Here is a 19,222-nt window from a genome sequence, read left to right on the forward strand (position 1 = left end):
TGTCACTGGGAATCACCCAAAATTCACCTCTCACCTACGCTACAAATGGCCCTTATTCATGGGTGTCCCCAGGAAGCCACTACATGTCTTAAAAGCCCTAGAGTTCGCCACCAGGTGGCCAGCAGGCAAAGCATGGCACTACTTGGTGCACTGGCCGCCCAAGGCCAAGGACTTGTTCACTGCCTTCCAGCACTGTCTTTGGCTTAAGTCCCTGGGCACCCCACCCCCCACAGCTGCCACACTGCAGGGAGCTGCAGTTGCCCCCAACCCCAAGTCCCGAGCCCCTATTACCACTATTTTTCATAATACAATTTTATAGATGTAGAGATTCCTTCCCTAGCTTCCCTTCTCTCCCCGCCCCCCAATGCCCACACTGCCAAATTTCTCAGGTTATGACAGTAGTATAGTCCTTTAATATCAGTTAAAAGTTTAACTGTCTGCTATTTAAAATCTTCCTTACAGTTACTCTACTAAAATTCCTATAGTCAACTTTAACGCCATATTGTTTCCATCTCATCCCTCACAAAATGAGTTAAAAAGTTTTGTTAATTCTGGGCCCAGCAGCGTGGCCTAGCGGCTGAAGTCCTTGCCTTGAACGCCCTGGGATCCCATAAGGGTGCTGGTTCTAACCCGGTGGCCCCACTTTCCATCCAGCTCCCTGCTTGTGGCCTGGAAAGTAGTAGAGGACAGCCCAAAGCCTTGGGACCCTGTACCCGCATGGGAGACCCGGAAGAGGTACCTGGATCCTGGCTTCAGATCAGCATAGCATCGGTTGTTGAGCTCACTTGGGGAGTGAATCATCGGATGGAAGATCTTCCTCTCTGTCTCTCCTCCTCTCTGTATATCTGACTTTCCAATAAATATATAAATCTTTAAAAAAGAGTTTTGTTAACTCTATCCTTAAATTATATCCGTATATTCCCATCTGGTCATGGCCTATATTACCTATTGTATCAATTCTTACGTATAAGCTCAAGAGATGTATAATCTGATTTTTCCTCTACACTGTCTTTTCAATGTATTCACCAAAGATATTCCTTCAACCTATCAGCTGTGTACACTCCCTGGGTGCCTGTTATAACCCCGGAAGCCTCACTTCACATTCAGCTCCCTGCTTGTGGTCTGGAAACAAAGTCAAGTACAGCCCAAAGCCTTGGGTTCCTGCACCCATGAATGAGACCCGAAAGAGCTCCTGGTTGCAAATCGGCAAGCTCTGGCTATTATACATATTTTTCTCTGTTTGCGGCACTGTATTTCACATCTTTATCAAAACAATAGCTAAAAATATTACACTATGATAATTTTAATGATCTGTGATTATTTCAAAATTTACTATATGTGGGTGGATAAGAAATATTTCCATTTGATTATTGCCATCATTATTATAACTATTACCACTATTTTTCATGATACAGTTTATATATTTTTTCATGATGGTTTATATATATATATATACACACACACACATACTATATATATATCTGATTTTACAATAAAATAAATAGATCTTTCAAAATAACCTTAGAATTCTTCTTCACTGCATGCAGAATAAGAGTATGCAGCTTTTAACAAAAACCTACGTAATACAACCACCCCACTTGTTAATATACTTCCTATAATGTATTCTGCTTTCACATTCCTTACTCACTGAGACTCTGCCCATATTAGCTTAATTTCTATCACTAAAATATTTCAGGGACATGCTTACTTCATAGTTTTAGCATATACTGCTGTATGTGCCAGCAACATGCCTCTGCTGACATATATCCACAGAGCCCTTTCCAACTATTGCCTGGGGTGAATTTATAAGAGAAATTTCCTTTTCATTCTTCTTAACAATCATTCCTACACACTTCACCAACTCCACCTAATCTTTTTGCCTGGTTTATGCCCTTAAAATGACAATTAAGGATCAGGAACTGTCATGGTTTAAATTTACCAAAACTAACAAATTATCATTTCTGTTTCACAGAAGTTGTGAGAAATCACGACACTTTGGGTAATAAAAGAATGTCTTATGAGTCATGATTTTTATAGTAATCAAACAAAACACTGTGTGTTAGTTGCTTTGGATGTTATTTTTAGCAGGTAAAACATACAGGCCAAAATTCCTTGCATTAACACTGGGTGAAGGAACAATATCCCACAAAATATGCTAGGTGATAAAAACAGAAATTCTTCGACTGGATAAAAATATTTTCTTGATATTATCAGGCACTAAACATGACTTTCATTTCATTGGAAGAAAGTAATGCCACTATACAAAAGGTTGTATGCCATGAAAACTTTCAGAGAGACAGAAGAATTAAGGACAATCACTCTCTGATTTAGCAAATGTGTGTACACCTGAGAACTGATGAAGAATTTTCTCCTACTGTCCCTTACTTATTTCCCACAAGTAAGTGTTTATTACTTTTGTAATTTTTAGTCTACTTGATTCACTTGGCTTTAACTCATTGTAATTTATTGTTTGATTATAAATAGCATCTCAAGCACTCAATATTTTCAGTAGAATTCAGTGCACAATGTAAAAGGTTAGACAGCACTGATAAAAATCTGAACTAAATAACCTTGGATACAAAGTCCACTAGGATATTCTGAATGCAAATCAGCAGTTGCCAAAGGCCCAAACACACAGCTACAGATAGCCTAATATGGCAAAAGAGCTCACAGATCATGCATGCACTTTGAGCAATCACTTACTCTCTGCCCTCTGGATCATCCTCCTGATCTCACGGGCAAGGTAGCATTGGGAATGGGGTACCACCTTAAACTATCATCTTTTAAGTAGAGAACATCTTTACCTTAATTACGAAAATAAACATTGCTTGCAAAATACAAATAGGACATCCTAGCCTCTTATTTCCATAAATTTATGATTTGTGCCTAGGTCTCTCATGTATATTTGAGATGTACATACATATAATATCTCATTTACTGTACATGATTTCCTCATTTCACCTTGATTTGTGTGATATGGGTTGTTATAAATGGCAACTGAACAGAAAGAGGAAAATTGTTTTTCTGTGGGATAAAAAAAGTAAAATATGAAAAAGGGAAGAAATAACAATGACTGAAAAGGAATGAAAATTTACCAGACACACAGTGTGTTTTGTGGAAGGCCAGAAAGTTCAGGGTAAGCCTTTTCCCATATTCTGTCATCTAGGACTGCACTTACAGATATGTAGCATGAAAAAATAAGTTTGCCTCTACCAGAAAAGGCCCTGTTATCACAGCATCTCTCCATCTTAGCCCTATATTTTAATTCAGAATACTCAGCAATATCACAAACTGATTTGTTTATTTGTTGTTTTTAAAACTATTGTCTGAATTCTCTAAAATCACATTTTTTTGTACCTGTAGAGACCTCATTGGTGATGAATATAATGCAAAGATTATTTAGAATATTTGGAGCAAAATAATATTATTTTATTTTAGGATAGCATTTTGAATATGGAGACAACCACAGACTTCACAACCCAGTTATTTACAAGGAAGGGATAAACAACATAGTTGCCCTTCACAGTGGATATAATTTTTCATAAATAAAGATTTCAATTTAGAATATAAACAGAATTAATGTCAGTTTAGTAAGAATGTAACATACAAAGTCAATATTTTCTAAGCAAATGATATTTTACAAAATAGCAATGAACACTTTGAAAATAAATTTTAAACCTGTCATTACTATAGTATTAAGAAGTAGAAATTGGTTCTGGAACTCTTATCCAACAGGATAAGTGATGCTTGCAGAGAAAACTTCCGATTTGGGCATTTGTTGACTCCAAATTCCTCAAGTTCCAGTCCAGCCCCTTGACATTTGGCCTGGTGAAATCAACAGAAGGTAACTCAAGTCATACATTTAGAAATTGGAAGCTGCTTCTTAAATGTAAGTATAAAGCAAAAAGCCTAAGAAAAATTAAAGTAGCCAACTTCATGGTAGAATGTACTAAGCCAACACCTGCACTGTTGACATCCATATCAGCACTGACTCAAGTTCTCACAGTTCCACTTAGGATGCAGCTCCCTGTGAATGCGCCTGGGAAAGCAGTTGAAGATGGCCTAAGTGCATGAGCACATGAACCCATAAAGGAGAGCAAAAGAAGCTCCTTGCTCCTGGTTTCAGTCAGGCTCAGGCCTGACCGTTGCATTCATTGAAGGAGTGAACATCAAATGTAAGACTTCTCTGTCTCTATCATCTATCTATCTATCTATCTATCTATCTATCTATCTATCATCCATCTCATTTTTTCAAAGAACACAACGTGTCTAATGAAGTTACATTAATTAAGGCAGTGTGTATACTGAAAATATAGACAAGGAATAATCTAGGAGTAACTAAACACATAGTCATATCAGGGAATCTATCAAACTTTCACAGGAAGTTAAGGGTCATGAAATGTTGATCCAGGATTTTAAGTAGTTAATACAAGGAAAGAGCTTTATTTCCAGAAGCTAGCACTCCTATGGAAGCAGTGGATACCTTTGATGCCAAATATGCAATTTCCAATGTGCAATTTTGCAAGGGAATTAAAAAAAGTCAAAGTTGGGAGTCATTATCAGATAGGCCTTTGAAGTTAGTGACACCATTTAGTTGAAGATTTGTTTAATATAAAATTTGATGGAAACTGATCACTTTAAATTCATCCTTTGACTAACATTTGTTGCTTTTTCCAACTCCCAGTAAATACACGATTACAGGTAGTTTTTGACAGAGTGTGAAAAACAGAAGATACACTTTCTACACTTTTAAATGTGTGGCTAGTCATAAGGTTAGAATATATAGAGACTAAGCAAAGTATAGCACAGTCACAATTTCTCTTCGTCAGCATTGCATTCTTTACCTACAAACACTGGCTTCACCTCCATTCTGACTACTTTCTGATCACTGAAGTGAAGGGGTTAGAGTTCACAAGTAAACACCTTTGAAATGGTGGAATTCATCTTTTTATTCCTCCTCTTTAAGAGAACGTAGGGCAGATCTTTGTTCAGTTGTTTGTTTAGATGTTTGCTTACAATGTTTTCCTATGCAACACATAATGACGTTTTAAGACCTAAGTAAAATTCCAACAATATTACAAGGGGTGTTAATGCTAGTTTTACAATTGCTGTACAAATGAACCTCATTTCATAAGCTGTTCAGCAGAATAAACTTGAAAACTAATCTCCAAACCCAAGAAAGAGAGGAGTTGATGATCCCGAAATTTTGCAGCAGTGCACCTCCTATTTTTATCAGTCCTCACTTCTACCTGGAGAGAGTGTTGACAGAAGCAGTAATTTTTTATTATTTTTTTGGGAAAGGCAGATATACAGAGAGAAGCAGAGAGGCAGAAAGAAACATCTCCCATCCTCTGGTTTGCAATCCATGTGGCCATAACCCAGAGATGAGCCAATCCAAAGTCAGGATTTTCCTCAAGGTCTTCCACACAAGTACAGGATCTCAAGGCATTGGGCCATCTTCTACTGCTTTCCCATATCACAAGTATTGAACTAGATGTGAAGTTATGCAGCTGGAAATCAAACTAACGCCACTTTGTGATCCTAGCAGACACAAGGTGAGGATTTAGCCACTAGGCTATCACACTGGGTACAGCTCATGTTGTTTTTGCTTGAAGCAATATTTAATGCAAAGTCAAACAGCTGCTTCATAATAACACTGATAACTAGATGGCATCAATCATCATTTGGGGATATGATACAAATTAAAGTTTTCAAAGATTATTGATGGAAACATGGAGCAGGTGTCAAGGGACTATAAGTAATTATATTAACTGAGTATTTTGCTTAGGAAAACCCTCTGTGGAGGAAAATTTAGTCACAGCAAAAAACTGAGAAGCCATGAAATGGCATAGCCATTAATCTATTAAATTCTTGAGAGGCCAATGATTCAGAAATCCCTATAATTCATTACATGAAATTCCCACAAGGTTATTATTTAGGCCTTTAGGATAAACATATTTAGTGTCTGTATTTCTTTTTTTTTTTAACATTACACTCAGGAAGCTTTTATTGGAATATGTATCAAACAATATTGACAAACTTAGGATTACACCAATCATTTTCTCACAATTCATATTATGAAACAGTTACACAGGTTACAGAATAGGGAATCTCTAAAGTTATTTTTTATGTACAAAGGTGGCTTAATCATAAATATTTCACCTCTTTAATAGTCTCTCCATTTCATTATTTGAGCATATGAACCATAAAACCCCACCTATATCAGCTCTAGTGTGGCTTACTTCAGCAAGGGTTACAATCAGCTGAGATAAAATATTTTCCATCATTACAGTATGTTGGTTTGTGGATACTGTTAAGTGAAAGGATGCCATAACAGTAACATAAGCCAACTATACATGGAGCTCAACTTCTAGACCACAGCATATGAACCTATGTTTTCTTTATTGATTGACAGTTCAAGGCTCATTCACATTCTGTGTTGATTTCTTCCATTTCATTTATGTCAGGATGAATTACAGACCAAATGTATTTACACTTGCATAGGGTTGAGGTTCAGCAGAAAAGCCTCAAATTTGGACAACCCACAATGTTTATGTTAGGTAAACACTTACCTAACTGAAGGAAAATATTGTACTTGAGAAAAACTTCTTCTTTCTTTTCTAAATTTTCCTTTTTTATTACTTTTAATATTATTTATGATAGAGTCCCATAGGTTCTGGGATTTCCCTTACCCCCTCCTCAAATCCCTTGTACCCCCACTGATTTCCCCATATTATCACAATAGTATAGTTCCTCACAAACAGTCATAAGTCCATCATTGAGGGCATGGACAATGGCAGAGTCCAGCATGCTATTGTTAAGATAAATTTAACAGTTTCTTTGGGAATCCATCTTTGATATGGAAGTAGAAATGCATACTGCATTGTATCCTCACATCTAGACATAATTTCCATTACACAGTTACTATGCATCCTCTTAAATGAAAAGCCACAATGCAAAATCAACAAAAGTAAGAAAAATAGAAATTTACAATGCCATGAAGTTAAATAACATGTTACCAAATGACTCTTGTGTGGCTGAAGAATGAAAATGAAAATTAAGAACCTTCTTAAAGAAAAATGATGCTACTTTATGACCTATAAGTCATTGAAATTTAATGAGAAAAAAAACTTCTGAAAAAGTGAAAATAAAAACAAAAACATCAAAATCCATGAGATATAGATTCTGCTGATCTTTGTTGGTAAGATGTGTCTCCCATAGGCAACAAATAGATGGGTTTTGTTTCTTGATCCAGGCTGCTAACCAAGGATGTGTGGTTGATGAGTTTAAGACACTTACATTAAGGGTTAATATGGATAGGTTGTAATTTAGTCCTATCATTTTAGCAGTGGGTTGTTCATTGATTTAGTCTTCTCTTGTTATTTTACTGGGATGTTCTTCACATTTGCCTTTGGTTTTGGTGAGTGCTATTTCTTTTCTCTGTCAAGAGAACATCTTTAAGTATCATTTGTAGGGCAGGTCTGGAAGAGGCCAATTCTTTGAGCTTTTCTTTACTTGGGAATAATTTTATTTCATTTTCAAATGCAAATGAAAGCTTTGTTGGGTACGTTATTCTGGGCCAACAATTTTTTCCTCTCCGAATCTGGACCATATCACTCCATTCTCTTCTGGTCTGTACAGTTTCCTATGAGAGGTCAGCTGTGAGTCTCATTGCCACTCCTCTATATGTCCATTGATATTTTTTATGTGCACATTTGGGGATCTTTTCCTTGTATTCAACTGAAGAGAGTTTGATTATCATGTGTCATGGTGAAGACTGCTTTTTGTCAACCCTGTTGGGAGTTCTGCGCCCACTCAGACATATCTTGACTCATACGATGCCAAACTTTGTGTTATTTCCCCTATCAGATTACTATCATGCACTGAATGATAAGTAAGTTTGCTCACAGCTCAGTGCATACACAGCTCACTGTTTTCTCTCTGGTTTTACAGCTTTTGCCACACTCTACAAGATGGTGCCTGAAGCTCTGAACTGCCTGCTTATCAGGTCTAGGAGCTACCTGGACCTAATTAGGGTGGAACCTGTAGAATACCATGGCAGTGCAATGCACTGAGCTTGAAAGAAACTTGTCCCCAGCTTATTTCCTTCCCAAGACCTTTCCCTCCCTAAATAAATTGGTGTTTAGTGTAGCTCTGATGGTGGTCAGGGCTATGAAATCTACCCTCATCCTGTACCACCTGTTTGGAGTATATTGTTCTGTCTCTTCACCTGATCAAATCAAATCAGCAGGGTGGGCAATTTACCTCCTGAGCTCCTGGTGAATTTCCCTTCCCACCTGTCTGCTGGTCGGGTTCTGGCTGCTGTTGGATCTAATATTGCCAGTTTCTGACTGCCACCAGGGTATCTTGTCACTACAACACCACACCGTTATCTCCACTGCTTTCCTATGTGTGTCAGGCTCCAGGTACCCCTCTGCCATCAGTCTGCCTCTGCTATTTCCTGGAATGTGCCCTCCCTTCTTCACCCTAGCTAATGATTCTCTGGATGCATAAACATATCCTTACCCTATTCCACCATCTTGATTCTTTGTCAGAAAAATATTTCTTTATATTACTGCACAACAAACACATTTAATTTCATTTGAGGAAGTTAATAATGAACCTTATGATAAAGCTGTTTGCCACACAAACTTGTTAAAAAATATTGTGGAATAAAGGACAGTCAGTAACTGTGTTTATTAAAGGTATGTATATACGTATGTATAGATATATACATGTATGTGATAACTCACGCAGTCTCTTAAGCAGCCCCTTACTCATTTTTTTGTTGTTTCTCATTTTTTAAATTCACAGCCTGCTTTCTTCACTCATTCTAAACTCATTTAATTGCCTATACAATAACACATGAAACACAAATAATATTTTAACGGTGTTTGACTGAACAATAAATGGTACAATAGACACTAACTATTAACAAGCCCAGATACAGATAGATGATATGAAAACTAAGCAGGAATGAGTATCTGTAATAGCAGAGTGCCCACATCCCGTATCAGATCACTTAAGTTTGTGTCCAGGCTGCACTGACAATTTCAGCCACTGTTAATGCACATTGTAGAGGCAGCATATGATGGGTTAAATAATACTGTCATCCAGTGAGATACCTGGATGGAGTTCCTGTCTCCCAGGCAGAGGGAGTAAACAAACAGATGGGTAATCTCTGACAATAGGTCTATCTTTCCCTCTCTATTCCAGCCCTACAAATAAAAGAAACAAAAAAAAAAAAAGAAGAAGAAACTAAACAAAATGATATATTGCTTTATTTTTATCATCTACCCTTCCCTTTTTGCTTTCAATAATTTCTATAACTTTTAGTTATTATTTTAACAAGAGATAACAAACATCCTTGTGTTGGAATTCTTATTACTTCACAGTATGACAAGGCCATCCCTTTGAGAATAAAGACACCGCTTCTTATTCATTTCTACTCCATACATCTAAAAGCAGAATATTCTTGATTAACATTCCACACTTCATGGTCAGTATTCTTCAGAAAATGGATAATTAGGGTGATTAACAGCACTGAAAGAGAATAAGAGACATTAATGTATTAACTCTTTCTCCATACTAAATGGGAGAGTTACTCAAAAGATGCAGCTGGAATGGACTAAAACCTCAATTAAGAAATATGTCCAGATTCCACCCAAGCACTTGTACATCTAAGCTTTCATATGATGTGCAACTTTTGTGCTTAGATCACAAGAAGGGCGACAGAAAGCACCATATTGTTTGTTCCCATTCATTCATTCAAACCTCATATAATGAGCACCCTCAGTGATGTAAGAGTTCAATTTAAACAGATTTCAATCTATTGAGGGGACAAAACATAACTACTAACAGCATACAGAGTGGATTTTTTTTCCTTTCCTAGGTTATAATTTATAAGGACATATGTCAGGGGCAAGCATCTGTTTAGCAATTAAGGCACTTGAGTTCCATAATATTATACCTGAGGTTAACGTCATTCTCCATCTTGACACTACAAATCCCTGCTAGCATAGACACTGGGAAGCAGTAATGATGACTTGAGTAATTTATTCCCTTCCACATACAGGAGTCTGAGACTGAGTTTCCATCTCCCAAGTTTAACATCAACCCAATGCCAGCCACTAGTGACATGTTCAGAATCTGCCTCTTTATGTCTCTTCCAAATAAGCAGTTGATCACTTTATTTGGAAATCATTTTTATTCTTATATTCATATAATTTTTTATATTCCTTAGAAATTCATATAGCTATTTATTTTCACTTCTGCAATATTCTTCCTTGTTTTACTATACAATATCTATCTCTCAATCTAATGTCATTCAAGACTATACAGTGCCCAGATCCGTGCCAGGGGCTGTGTTATCCACATAGTGCCACAAACAAGAATAAAACAAAGTATTTAGGTTCTATTGAGGCAGGTCATGGATTTATAAATAAAATATTCTGATTATGAACAATTTTGATTATTTAAAATATCATTAATCACTTTGCAAAGGGAAGGGCTCTTTTGACATCTTTCTTTGTAGGTTGAGATTTTTATTCTTTTTAAAATGTTTTTGCTTCCTATCTATAAATTCTTTCCAAAATTCTCTGCTTGATCTATCCTCTATCAATCTTAAAGTCTGGCAGTAGTTAAATAGAATATTGTGTTTCTGCAAAAATCAAGTCAAGAGAGGCAGGGTCTTCCCAAAGACTGATGTACAAAAATGATACTTGAGTAGAAAATACTTGATTTGAAGACTAAAGAAATACCAGAGGATCTTTTCTTGGTGTATGGGCTGATGAACCAATTCATTTTATGAGCTACTCACAGTACACACAAAAAGACAAAATAGTTGAGGAAATGAAAGCTGTGATTGATGGAATTAAGACCAGAGAGAATACTTACAAGGGGGGAAAAAAAACCGGTCAATAGATGCCATATCCTGGAGGAATGACACTGCGCACTTAAGACAGGAAGTGGAAGTAGGGTTCACTGTGACCTCCCTAGGACCCATGATTATGAACGTTCCAAAATCAACACTCATTAGAATTAAAGTTCAGGGGCTGACAAGACTGCTCAGTGGTCTGGTCCTCTGCAGACACCAACGTCTCACATGAGCATTGAGTTATACCCAGGCTGTTTCACTTCACATCCAGTCCCATGTCTGTGGCTTGGGAAAGCAGTGGAGGATGGTCCTAAAGCCTTAGAAATTTTCATCCACGTGGGACACCTGGAGAAACTACCAACTAGCTCCTGCCTTCAGATCAGTTATTCTCTGGCCCTTATGGCCATATCGAGGAGTGAACCAGCAGATGGAAGATCTTTCTTTTTCTGTCTCTCCTTCTCAATACCTTACCAATAAATATAATAAATCTATTAAAAAAATAATTGTATAATGGCTGGAATATGACAGAAAGATCAAACTGGATTTTTATTTCTATTCATTATGTGTTCATTTGTTTCATCTTTATGTACATCAAAGACAAATCATTTTAATAAATATTAAAAATATTGAGAGCCTAACGTTTCTACATTCATGCCCAGTGGATAAGTGGTACTTTAGCATACAGCCTCCAAGACATGGGGTAAATAGAAGTAGATTCACAACGATGTAGTTTTCCTTATGGATCTGCTGGCTCAATGATGAGCCACAGAGGAAATTCCTCCTATGAACTCTACAGGAAATATCCTACATCATATCCATCCACAGCCCAGGTCTGTCTTCCTTGCTTGGAAAAAATTGTACCCATTTATATTTTTGTGCAAAACGGAGTAACCCTTGGTATAACCTGCACAGTTACTTACTATAGAAATTTACTATAGCGGAAATTTTTGTTGAGGCCATCGATTTCTTTCATGTCATCTGCAGTCAATTCAAACTCAAAAATCTGAAAGGGATGAAAGATTACAGTGAGATTTCTCCATGGAGGTTTCCTGGTACTTTGGAAAGAGAGTTTCCAAGGCAATGGTGATACTAATAGTATTAAAGGAAACATTGTCATTTTCTTCGATTTCTGGGGAACTCTGCCTGAGATATGTTATCTGAGGTCTATTATTATACTGTTTTACACTATTTTCCTTAAGTTTAACATTCCATTAGGTAACAATATCAATACATGAAAAGCACAAAAGAAGAGGAAGAAGAAGGAAGAGGAGCAACAAAATTAAGCAACCAAAACAGAAAGTATAGTGTTTCTCAGGAACATAGGAAAAGCCTGCACAAAATAATCATATCCCCAAATCTCAGGCTATTGCTAAGCATAATCATTTTTATTGTATTCTGTTAGTTGCAAAAGACAATCCCATTCTTGTTTATAGTAGAATTCTATAATGCACATGTACCACATTTTCTTTTAGAGACATTCAATTTCTCAATAACTAGTCTTACTAGGTAAAAAAGAAACATTTTTCCAAAAAAAACACAAAGTTGTGCCATGTAACCATGCCCTGACTTGATTCAAAAGAATTTTTTCTTTACCATCCTCTTCAACTTGAACCAATCTTGACTGATGCAAAACTTAGAACACAGAATGTATTTCCCCAAAAATCTGTTAATCTCAGGAAAAAATATTGTCTGTTCAATTCCTGCATCCCACCATTTTATCACCTCAGAGTTTCCAAACAATGTCCATTTACAGGATGCTTGCTCCTCCCTATTTGAGCATTTTGTTCATCTTATAGCCACAAGAGTCTATTGTTCAAAGAATTCTCCTTTTTTGAATAAATCCTTCTTAGTGAAATCAGCTTTGTTTTTATGTATACTTTGTACCAGCTCAATAACAAAGAAAAGAGATTGTGGTTAAAACAATTATACTATGGTTGAAACCAGGGCCAACTTCACAGAAATATCAAGGCTGTAGCTATCTAAGTGTACATACACCATCTGATTCATTGCTGTATATTTCCATCATCTTTGAGATCTATCTACTTGTTCGTTCATTCATCCATTCATCCTTCAGTTTTAAAATGATTTGGCTGCCATAAAACATATATTACAATGTTGAGTTTACTGCAATAAAATTATTTGCTGAATGTTTTCATAACAAAATTTGTTGATTTTCTTATAAGTTTGTTAACTTAATTAAGCCTTATGAGGATTTATTCAACTACATTATAAATGATGTTTAAAGTATCATTTTTAAAAATTAAATGCATAATGATAAATCTGCATTTCATCTTAAAACTGGAAAGAGTTTAAAATCCTTAAAAGACACAAACAAAATAAGAACGAAGAATTGATCTAATAGATCTGGATGTGTGTAAAGAAGCGTTAGGGAGAGCCCAAGACGACAGCCTGGTGACTGTAATCTTTGCCTTGCATGTGCCAGAATCCCATGTGGGTTCTGGTTCGTGTCTCAGTTGCCTTGTTTCCCATTCAGATTGCTGCTTGTGGCCTGAGAAAACAGTAGAGGATGGTCTAAAGCCTTGTAACCCAGCACCAGTGTGGGCGACCCAAAAGAGCTTCTGGCTTCTGGCTTCAGATTAGTGAGCTTTGGTCGTTGCAGTACTTGGGGAGTGAATCATCAGACGGAAGATCTTCCCCTCTGTCTCTCCTCTCTCTCTCTCCATATGTGTGTGTGTGTGTGTGTATACATACATCTGACTTTGCAATAAAAATTTTACAAAAAGAAATGAGGTTGGTGTCAGAAAACACTGAGACTAGGTACAAGGTGACAGAACTTTGGGAAAGATGCATGAGTAAACTGAGACATTACACAAGTTCTCACACACAGAGATCGCCCTAATTCAGTTCTTGTGCATCCCTATGGAGAGACAGTGCTCAGTCTTTACCTGCATGTTCTCTTTGATTCTCTTCTCACTGAAGCTTTTGGCCAGGACCACCACCCCACGCTGCAGGAGGTAGCGCAGAGCAACCTGACCTGGGGTACGGTTCCGTTTCTTAGCAATGGCATGCAGGACTGGGTCGTCCAAGAGCTGTGGACTATTCTGCTCGACCCTGGGGTAGAAATATACACAGATATTAGAGGGTAAACATAAGTAGAGTATGATGATCTTTAAGCACAATTTGCAGAGATAATGAGCAGAATTATTGCTGGATATTCATGAGATTCCTTCCTAGTGGCACACCTGGAAAATATCAAATTGAAGATTAACATATAAAAGGATAATGATACTATTTATGTTCATAATTAGGAATTTTTCAGCAGTGAAGTTATCCCTCACCAGTGTGTTGGGAATATTCTGTAACATATAAATTCTCAGACCCCAGTGGATATCTGAAATCATAGGTACTATTGTATATATACTATATACTACTGCATATATATAAGCTTTTTCTATATATACAGATATAAATGCAATACCTATTTCATCTTAATGATCAATTATCATATTCTGTAATTGCAAATTTGCAAGCTGGAGAGCAACAGCAACCTGTACAATTTTTTTTCATTACAATTGCACAGATACAAAATTCATTTTTATAGGATCTAACAGCTTCAACATAATATTATTTTTCTTTCTTTATTAAACACAAGCTGTTTATCCAAACTGCAGCATCGTAACTCTTGTCCTTTGGGGTCATTAAAAGTCAAATGGGGTGATTTGAAGAAAAGCCCTCAATCTTCAGATACTTGATGTAATTACCCAGAAAACTGATAAGTGGCTATTGAGTGGCTCATCGCATTGTGAATAATTTAGGTAAATGAACGACTCAAATTCCCAGAAAGATGAAGTACAATCCTAGATTTCATAACAATCAGAATAACATGGAATTTAAAATGCGTGGGGGCTATCAATGTGGTATACTGGATTAATATTCAGGATGCCTGCATCCCATGTCAAGGTGTATTTTTAGCTCTAGTCTCTCTGGAGTTTTAATCCAACTTCCTGTTAAGTCACCAGACAATGCAGGATGATAGCCCAAGTAATTGGGCTCAGGTCAGCCAAGTTGTACACTTGGAAATAGATACTACTGATTTCAGCTGGGTTTCTCTCTCTCTGTCTCTCTGTCTCTCTCTCTCTCTGTCTCTACAGTTCTGCAATTACCACACAAATTCCCACAGAGTGAGCTTGGAAAAGATGGACACATGTATGAAGGCAGAATGAGAGAATGTTGGTGGCCCTGAATGAAAGCATGTGGGAAATTTATCACACTGTATTATGCCTACTTTTTCATGTCCTTTTATGTTAAACACAAAACTTAATTTAAACTTTTCCATGATCAACAGGGTTGCTGACATAAATTAACTGTTCATATGCTCATTACCAGTTTGGATCCCTGTGTGATCCCAAGGCACTGTAAGCAACGAGAACAATGTCCTTGGACTTGCAGTACTCCAGAAGTTTGCTCTGGTTGAGATAAACGTGACATTCCACCTGTAACACATAAGGGCCACACGTGTCAGAATACATGAGCCAATAACCACATGCACCAATTAAGAAACTGCTTGAGGCATGTCCAGTCCACAGTCCAGTGTCTCATTTCAAGGTCTGCCTCTGTTTCTAACCCTGCATTAATATATATTATACATTATTTAAATAGGTCGTTCTGCTCATGCACCTTCTAAAGATGTACAAATGTCATCAGCTGTCAGATTGATACAATTTTCCAAGTCCTTTGTTTTATTAACGTTTTAAAATCATTAAACCCTCCTGTTCTCAAAATATAGACTCTAAATGTTTTATTTGTTTGTTTTTACCAAGAGACTAAACTTCATTATTGAGTGATTCCATATCTCAGCAGGAAAGCTAAAAGCCAAAAATTAGAAAAGCTTAAACTCTAAAACAAAGAAAGTTAGAAAAAAATTGAGGCAAGTCAAGCAGTCTAGAGACTCACTTGAAGAAGCTTCTGTTAATAATAATGATTTTTTTAAAAGGAGGGGATACTGAAATAGAAAAATAGAGTAGGCTAGCGGTATGGTACTCCAAGTTAGGTCATAAGGAAATATGTCCTGGATGTTCTTTCCAATCTAACTTATTGCTAATGCGCCTGGGAAAGCAGCAGAAAATGGACCCAGTCCTTGGAACCACACAGCCGCGTGGGTGATTTGGATGGAGCTCCACTGTCCTTGCACCTGCCTCGCCAAGCCTCAGCTCTTTCAGCTGTTTACTGAGTGAACCAGCAGGGGGCAGATCTCTCTTTCTAGTTTGTGCTAGCTCTCATGCTCCTCATTATCTATCTTTCACTCTCTTTAATTCTATCTTTTAAACATACATATCACAGTGCCTGTTTGGGAATCAGAGCTCCTCTGCCCATGATAGGTTTCCTGCATGTGGACATCCTAGCAGGCAGTGAATGAGAGCTGCAGTACTTGGGCCTGGGATCTAAGGCTTCTTGCTTGGCCAGAACCAGCCCTACCTGTAACAGGAATCATTGTAGATTGAAGAGTTCTCTAAGTCTGTCTGTCTCTCCCTCATCTTCTCTGTCGTTAAAATGATTAAAGCAATTTAAAAAGCAGAGATAAAGAATAGTGACTTCAATCGATTAAAAATGTTCTATTTGCTAAAAATTCATGAATTCACATTGCATATATGAACCACTATGTAAGTACTATCTTCAAGTTCTGAAATGTATACAAACATGCCAACTATATCACAATTAAATTAACAAATCCACTTCTTTTTTTAAGATATACAGAGAAGAGGAGAGACACAGTGGAAGATCTTCCATCCGATGATCCACTCCCCTAGTGACCGCAACGGCCGGTGCGGCACCAATTCGAAGCCAGGAGCCAGGAGCTTCTTTCCGGGTCTCCCAAGTGGGTGCAGGGTCCCAAGAATTTGGGTCATCCTCAACTGCTTTCCCAGACCACAAGCAGGGAGCTGGATGAGAAGTGGAGCTGCCAGGATTAGAACTGGAGCCCATATGGGATCCCGGCACATTTAAGGCAAGGATCTTAACCATTATGCTATTGCACCGGGCCCAACAAATCCACTTCTGTGAAAATTTTCAGAGGATAGGACCTTCCTTAAGAAAATATTTAAAACAGAGAGAAGGAATGAGAGAAAGCATACAAAAAGCACGGTGAACAAGAAAAGAAAGGGAGGAATTGGAGCAGCAGAATAAGAGAGAAACTACTGATTAAGAGACATTTGATACAGATCAAATAATCACGATATACAAACCTTAACCCTACTCCAGAGAAGTAACTAACTAATGAGAGAAAATCATGTTTTAACATGTTTGATCCTACCATGATACCAACAAATGCTTGATAAAAATTTAGGTTGAATGATGCTATTCTAGAAATTAATCCTTACAGTTTAAAATTATAATAGTAAAACCTTATATATAAGTTCACCAAAACAATATAGCAACTATTAAGTACAGTTCTATGTCAAACATTAAGTCCTTTTCCTTTCTAGGCTTTCATATCATTTTAAGTATTGCATGATGGTGAATCTTACTGATCATCGTTTCTTCTATAAGAACCCCGATTTTTTTTTTAAAGATTTATTTTTATTATTTTTTCATTGGAAAGGCGGATGTACAGAGAGGAGAGACAGAGAGGAAGATCTTCCGTCCGATGATTCACTCCCCAAGTGAGCGCAACGGGCCGATACTATGCCGATCCGAAGCCAGGAGCCTCTTCCGGGTCTCCCACGCGGGTGCAGGTTCCCAAAGCCTTGGGCTGTCCTCGACTGCTCTCCCGGGCCACAAGCAGGGAGCTGGAAGGGAAGCGGGGCTGCCGGGATTAGAACCGGCGCCCATATGGGATCCCGGGCGTGCAAGGCGAGGACCTTTAACCACTTGCGCCACCGCGCCGGGCCCAAGAACCCCGATTTTGCTCCATTTAGCCTCCCCAACCCTGTGTTCAGCCCTATTTCCCTAAAGCACCTGACTCATGCTTTGCCCAAATAATCTTCCCTTAGCTTGTACTGATTGGTTTATAAAGGGTATCTTCTGTTGCCAAGTCAAGAAATAGTTGCTAGAAATTGTCTCAAGAAATTGCTCCTCCATTTAGTAACAATCCCAGAAAGTCTGCACTCTCTAGTTGGAAAAAATGAGAGAGAGAGAGAATTGTAGTTCATTGGTGGTAGAAAGCATATTGTTACTACACATGACAGAGAATGAAACAAATCTATTCGTTTCAGGACAGTATCTTAAAGAACCTTATAAAAATCAGACCCAAAATCTTTTGTAACTGAAATACCTTCTTTATATATTAGATTTTGAACTGGTTTACATTGTACTGTAATACATTCAGTGAGAGCAGTGTCCAATTGTGAATTAGGCTTTTAAGCGATATTGCAAGTTTTTTCAACTTTGTAACAAGAATTCAATCTACTTCATCCTAGATCTCTATGAATCCTTCAAACCTTAATAATTCCCCTTCTTTTGGATAGTTAAATATAACTGTGGAATTCTAGAAATAAAAGAGTGGATTCTGATTCTACACCACAGATATAAGAACTTGCAACTTTTTTTATCTACTTGGATTTTACACAAGTAGATTCCTAAAAATAAACAGCTAAGACAAAGGGTGATAGCATTCCAATGGCTTTTGATAAAATTATCAAGTCTTTTGAAATGTATATAAACTTTATCATATTGTGTATAACATGCAATGATGCTCTGGGTATTCTTAAAATAAATATGGTTTAATTATTCTTACATATTTTCTCAGTTTTCACTCCTTTGCTCTGATTTGGCATTTGCTCTCATTACTAACTGTTCTCTCAAGTTTCCCATCAATTCCATGCCATAAATCCAACTTTTTCCAGCCTCATCAGGATGCATACCTGAAGCCTGATATCAACTCTCCTCATTTTTCATTTTTCTCAACCTATGTGGTAAATCCTGTTCTATCAATTTATCCATGTTTCTGATTCGTACTCCAACACTGATAGCTGCCAACATAACCACATTTGAATGTCTCATAGGAACCTGAAATTTAGCTTTGAGTAACAAAGTCATGCTGCGTGCATTCCATTCAACTTGCTTTTTCCTTGGTATTTCTTACTGTAATGATTGAAATGGCCACCCACTAAATAGATCCAAAGCCATGAACTTGAAAAAAACATCCATTAAGAAATAAGAATGTGAAGAACAGAATGTAGAGAAAGCCCTCTGGGTTTAGGATTTACCTGGTTGCAGGTGGGCTTATACTTGAGTCCTGGCTTGTTCAGTATCATTTCCAGCTGTTTGCGATTGAAATTAGACACCCCAATGGACTTGGTTAATCCTGCATCTTTGCACTTCTCCAGAGCCTAGTGAGGTAGGAAATGTGCAGTCATTCTTTGCTGAACTCTATTTATCTCTTTGTCC

General features: G+C 37.4%; 1 protein-coding gene across 1 annotated transcript; it reads right to left on the reverse strand.

Annotated features, from left to right (window-relative positions):
• Window positions 1–9,423: 9,423 nt before the first annotated feature.
• On the reverse strand, window positions 9,424–19,164 carry LOC121167486 (aldo-keto reductase family 1 member C15-like; the record flags this gene model as incomplete). Its single annotated transcript, XM_040996925.1, has 5 exons — window positions 9,424–9,543; window positions 11,797–11,879; window positions 13,783–13,948; window positions 15,221–15,330; window positions 19,042–19,164. Coding segments are annotated over 5 exons (525 nt in total), but the record flags the coding sequence as incomplete, so codon positions are not given.
• Between the last annotated feature and the right edge of the window lie 58 nt (window positions 19,165–19,222).

The sequence above is a fragment of the Ochotona curzoniae genome, unplaced genomic scaffold (assembly GCF_017591425.1).
Source record: "Ochotona curzoniae isolate NIBS_2020 unplaced genomic scaffold, NIBS_Ocur_1.0 patch374, whole genome shotgun sequence".
Classification (NCBI taxonomy): domain Eukaryota; kingdom Metazoa; phylum Chordata; class Mammalia; order Lagomorpha; family Ochotonidae; genus Ochotona; species Ochotona curzoniae.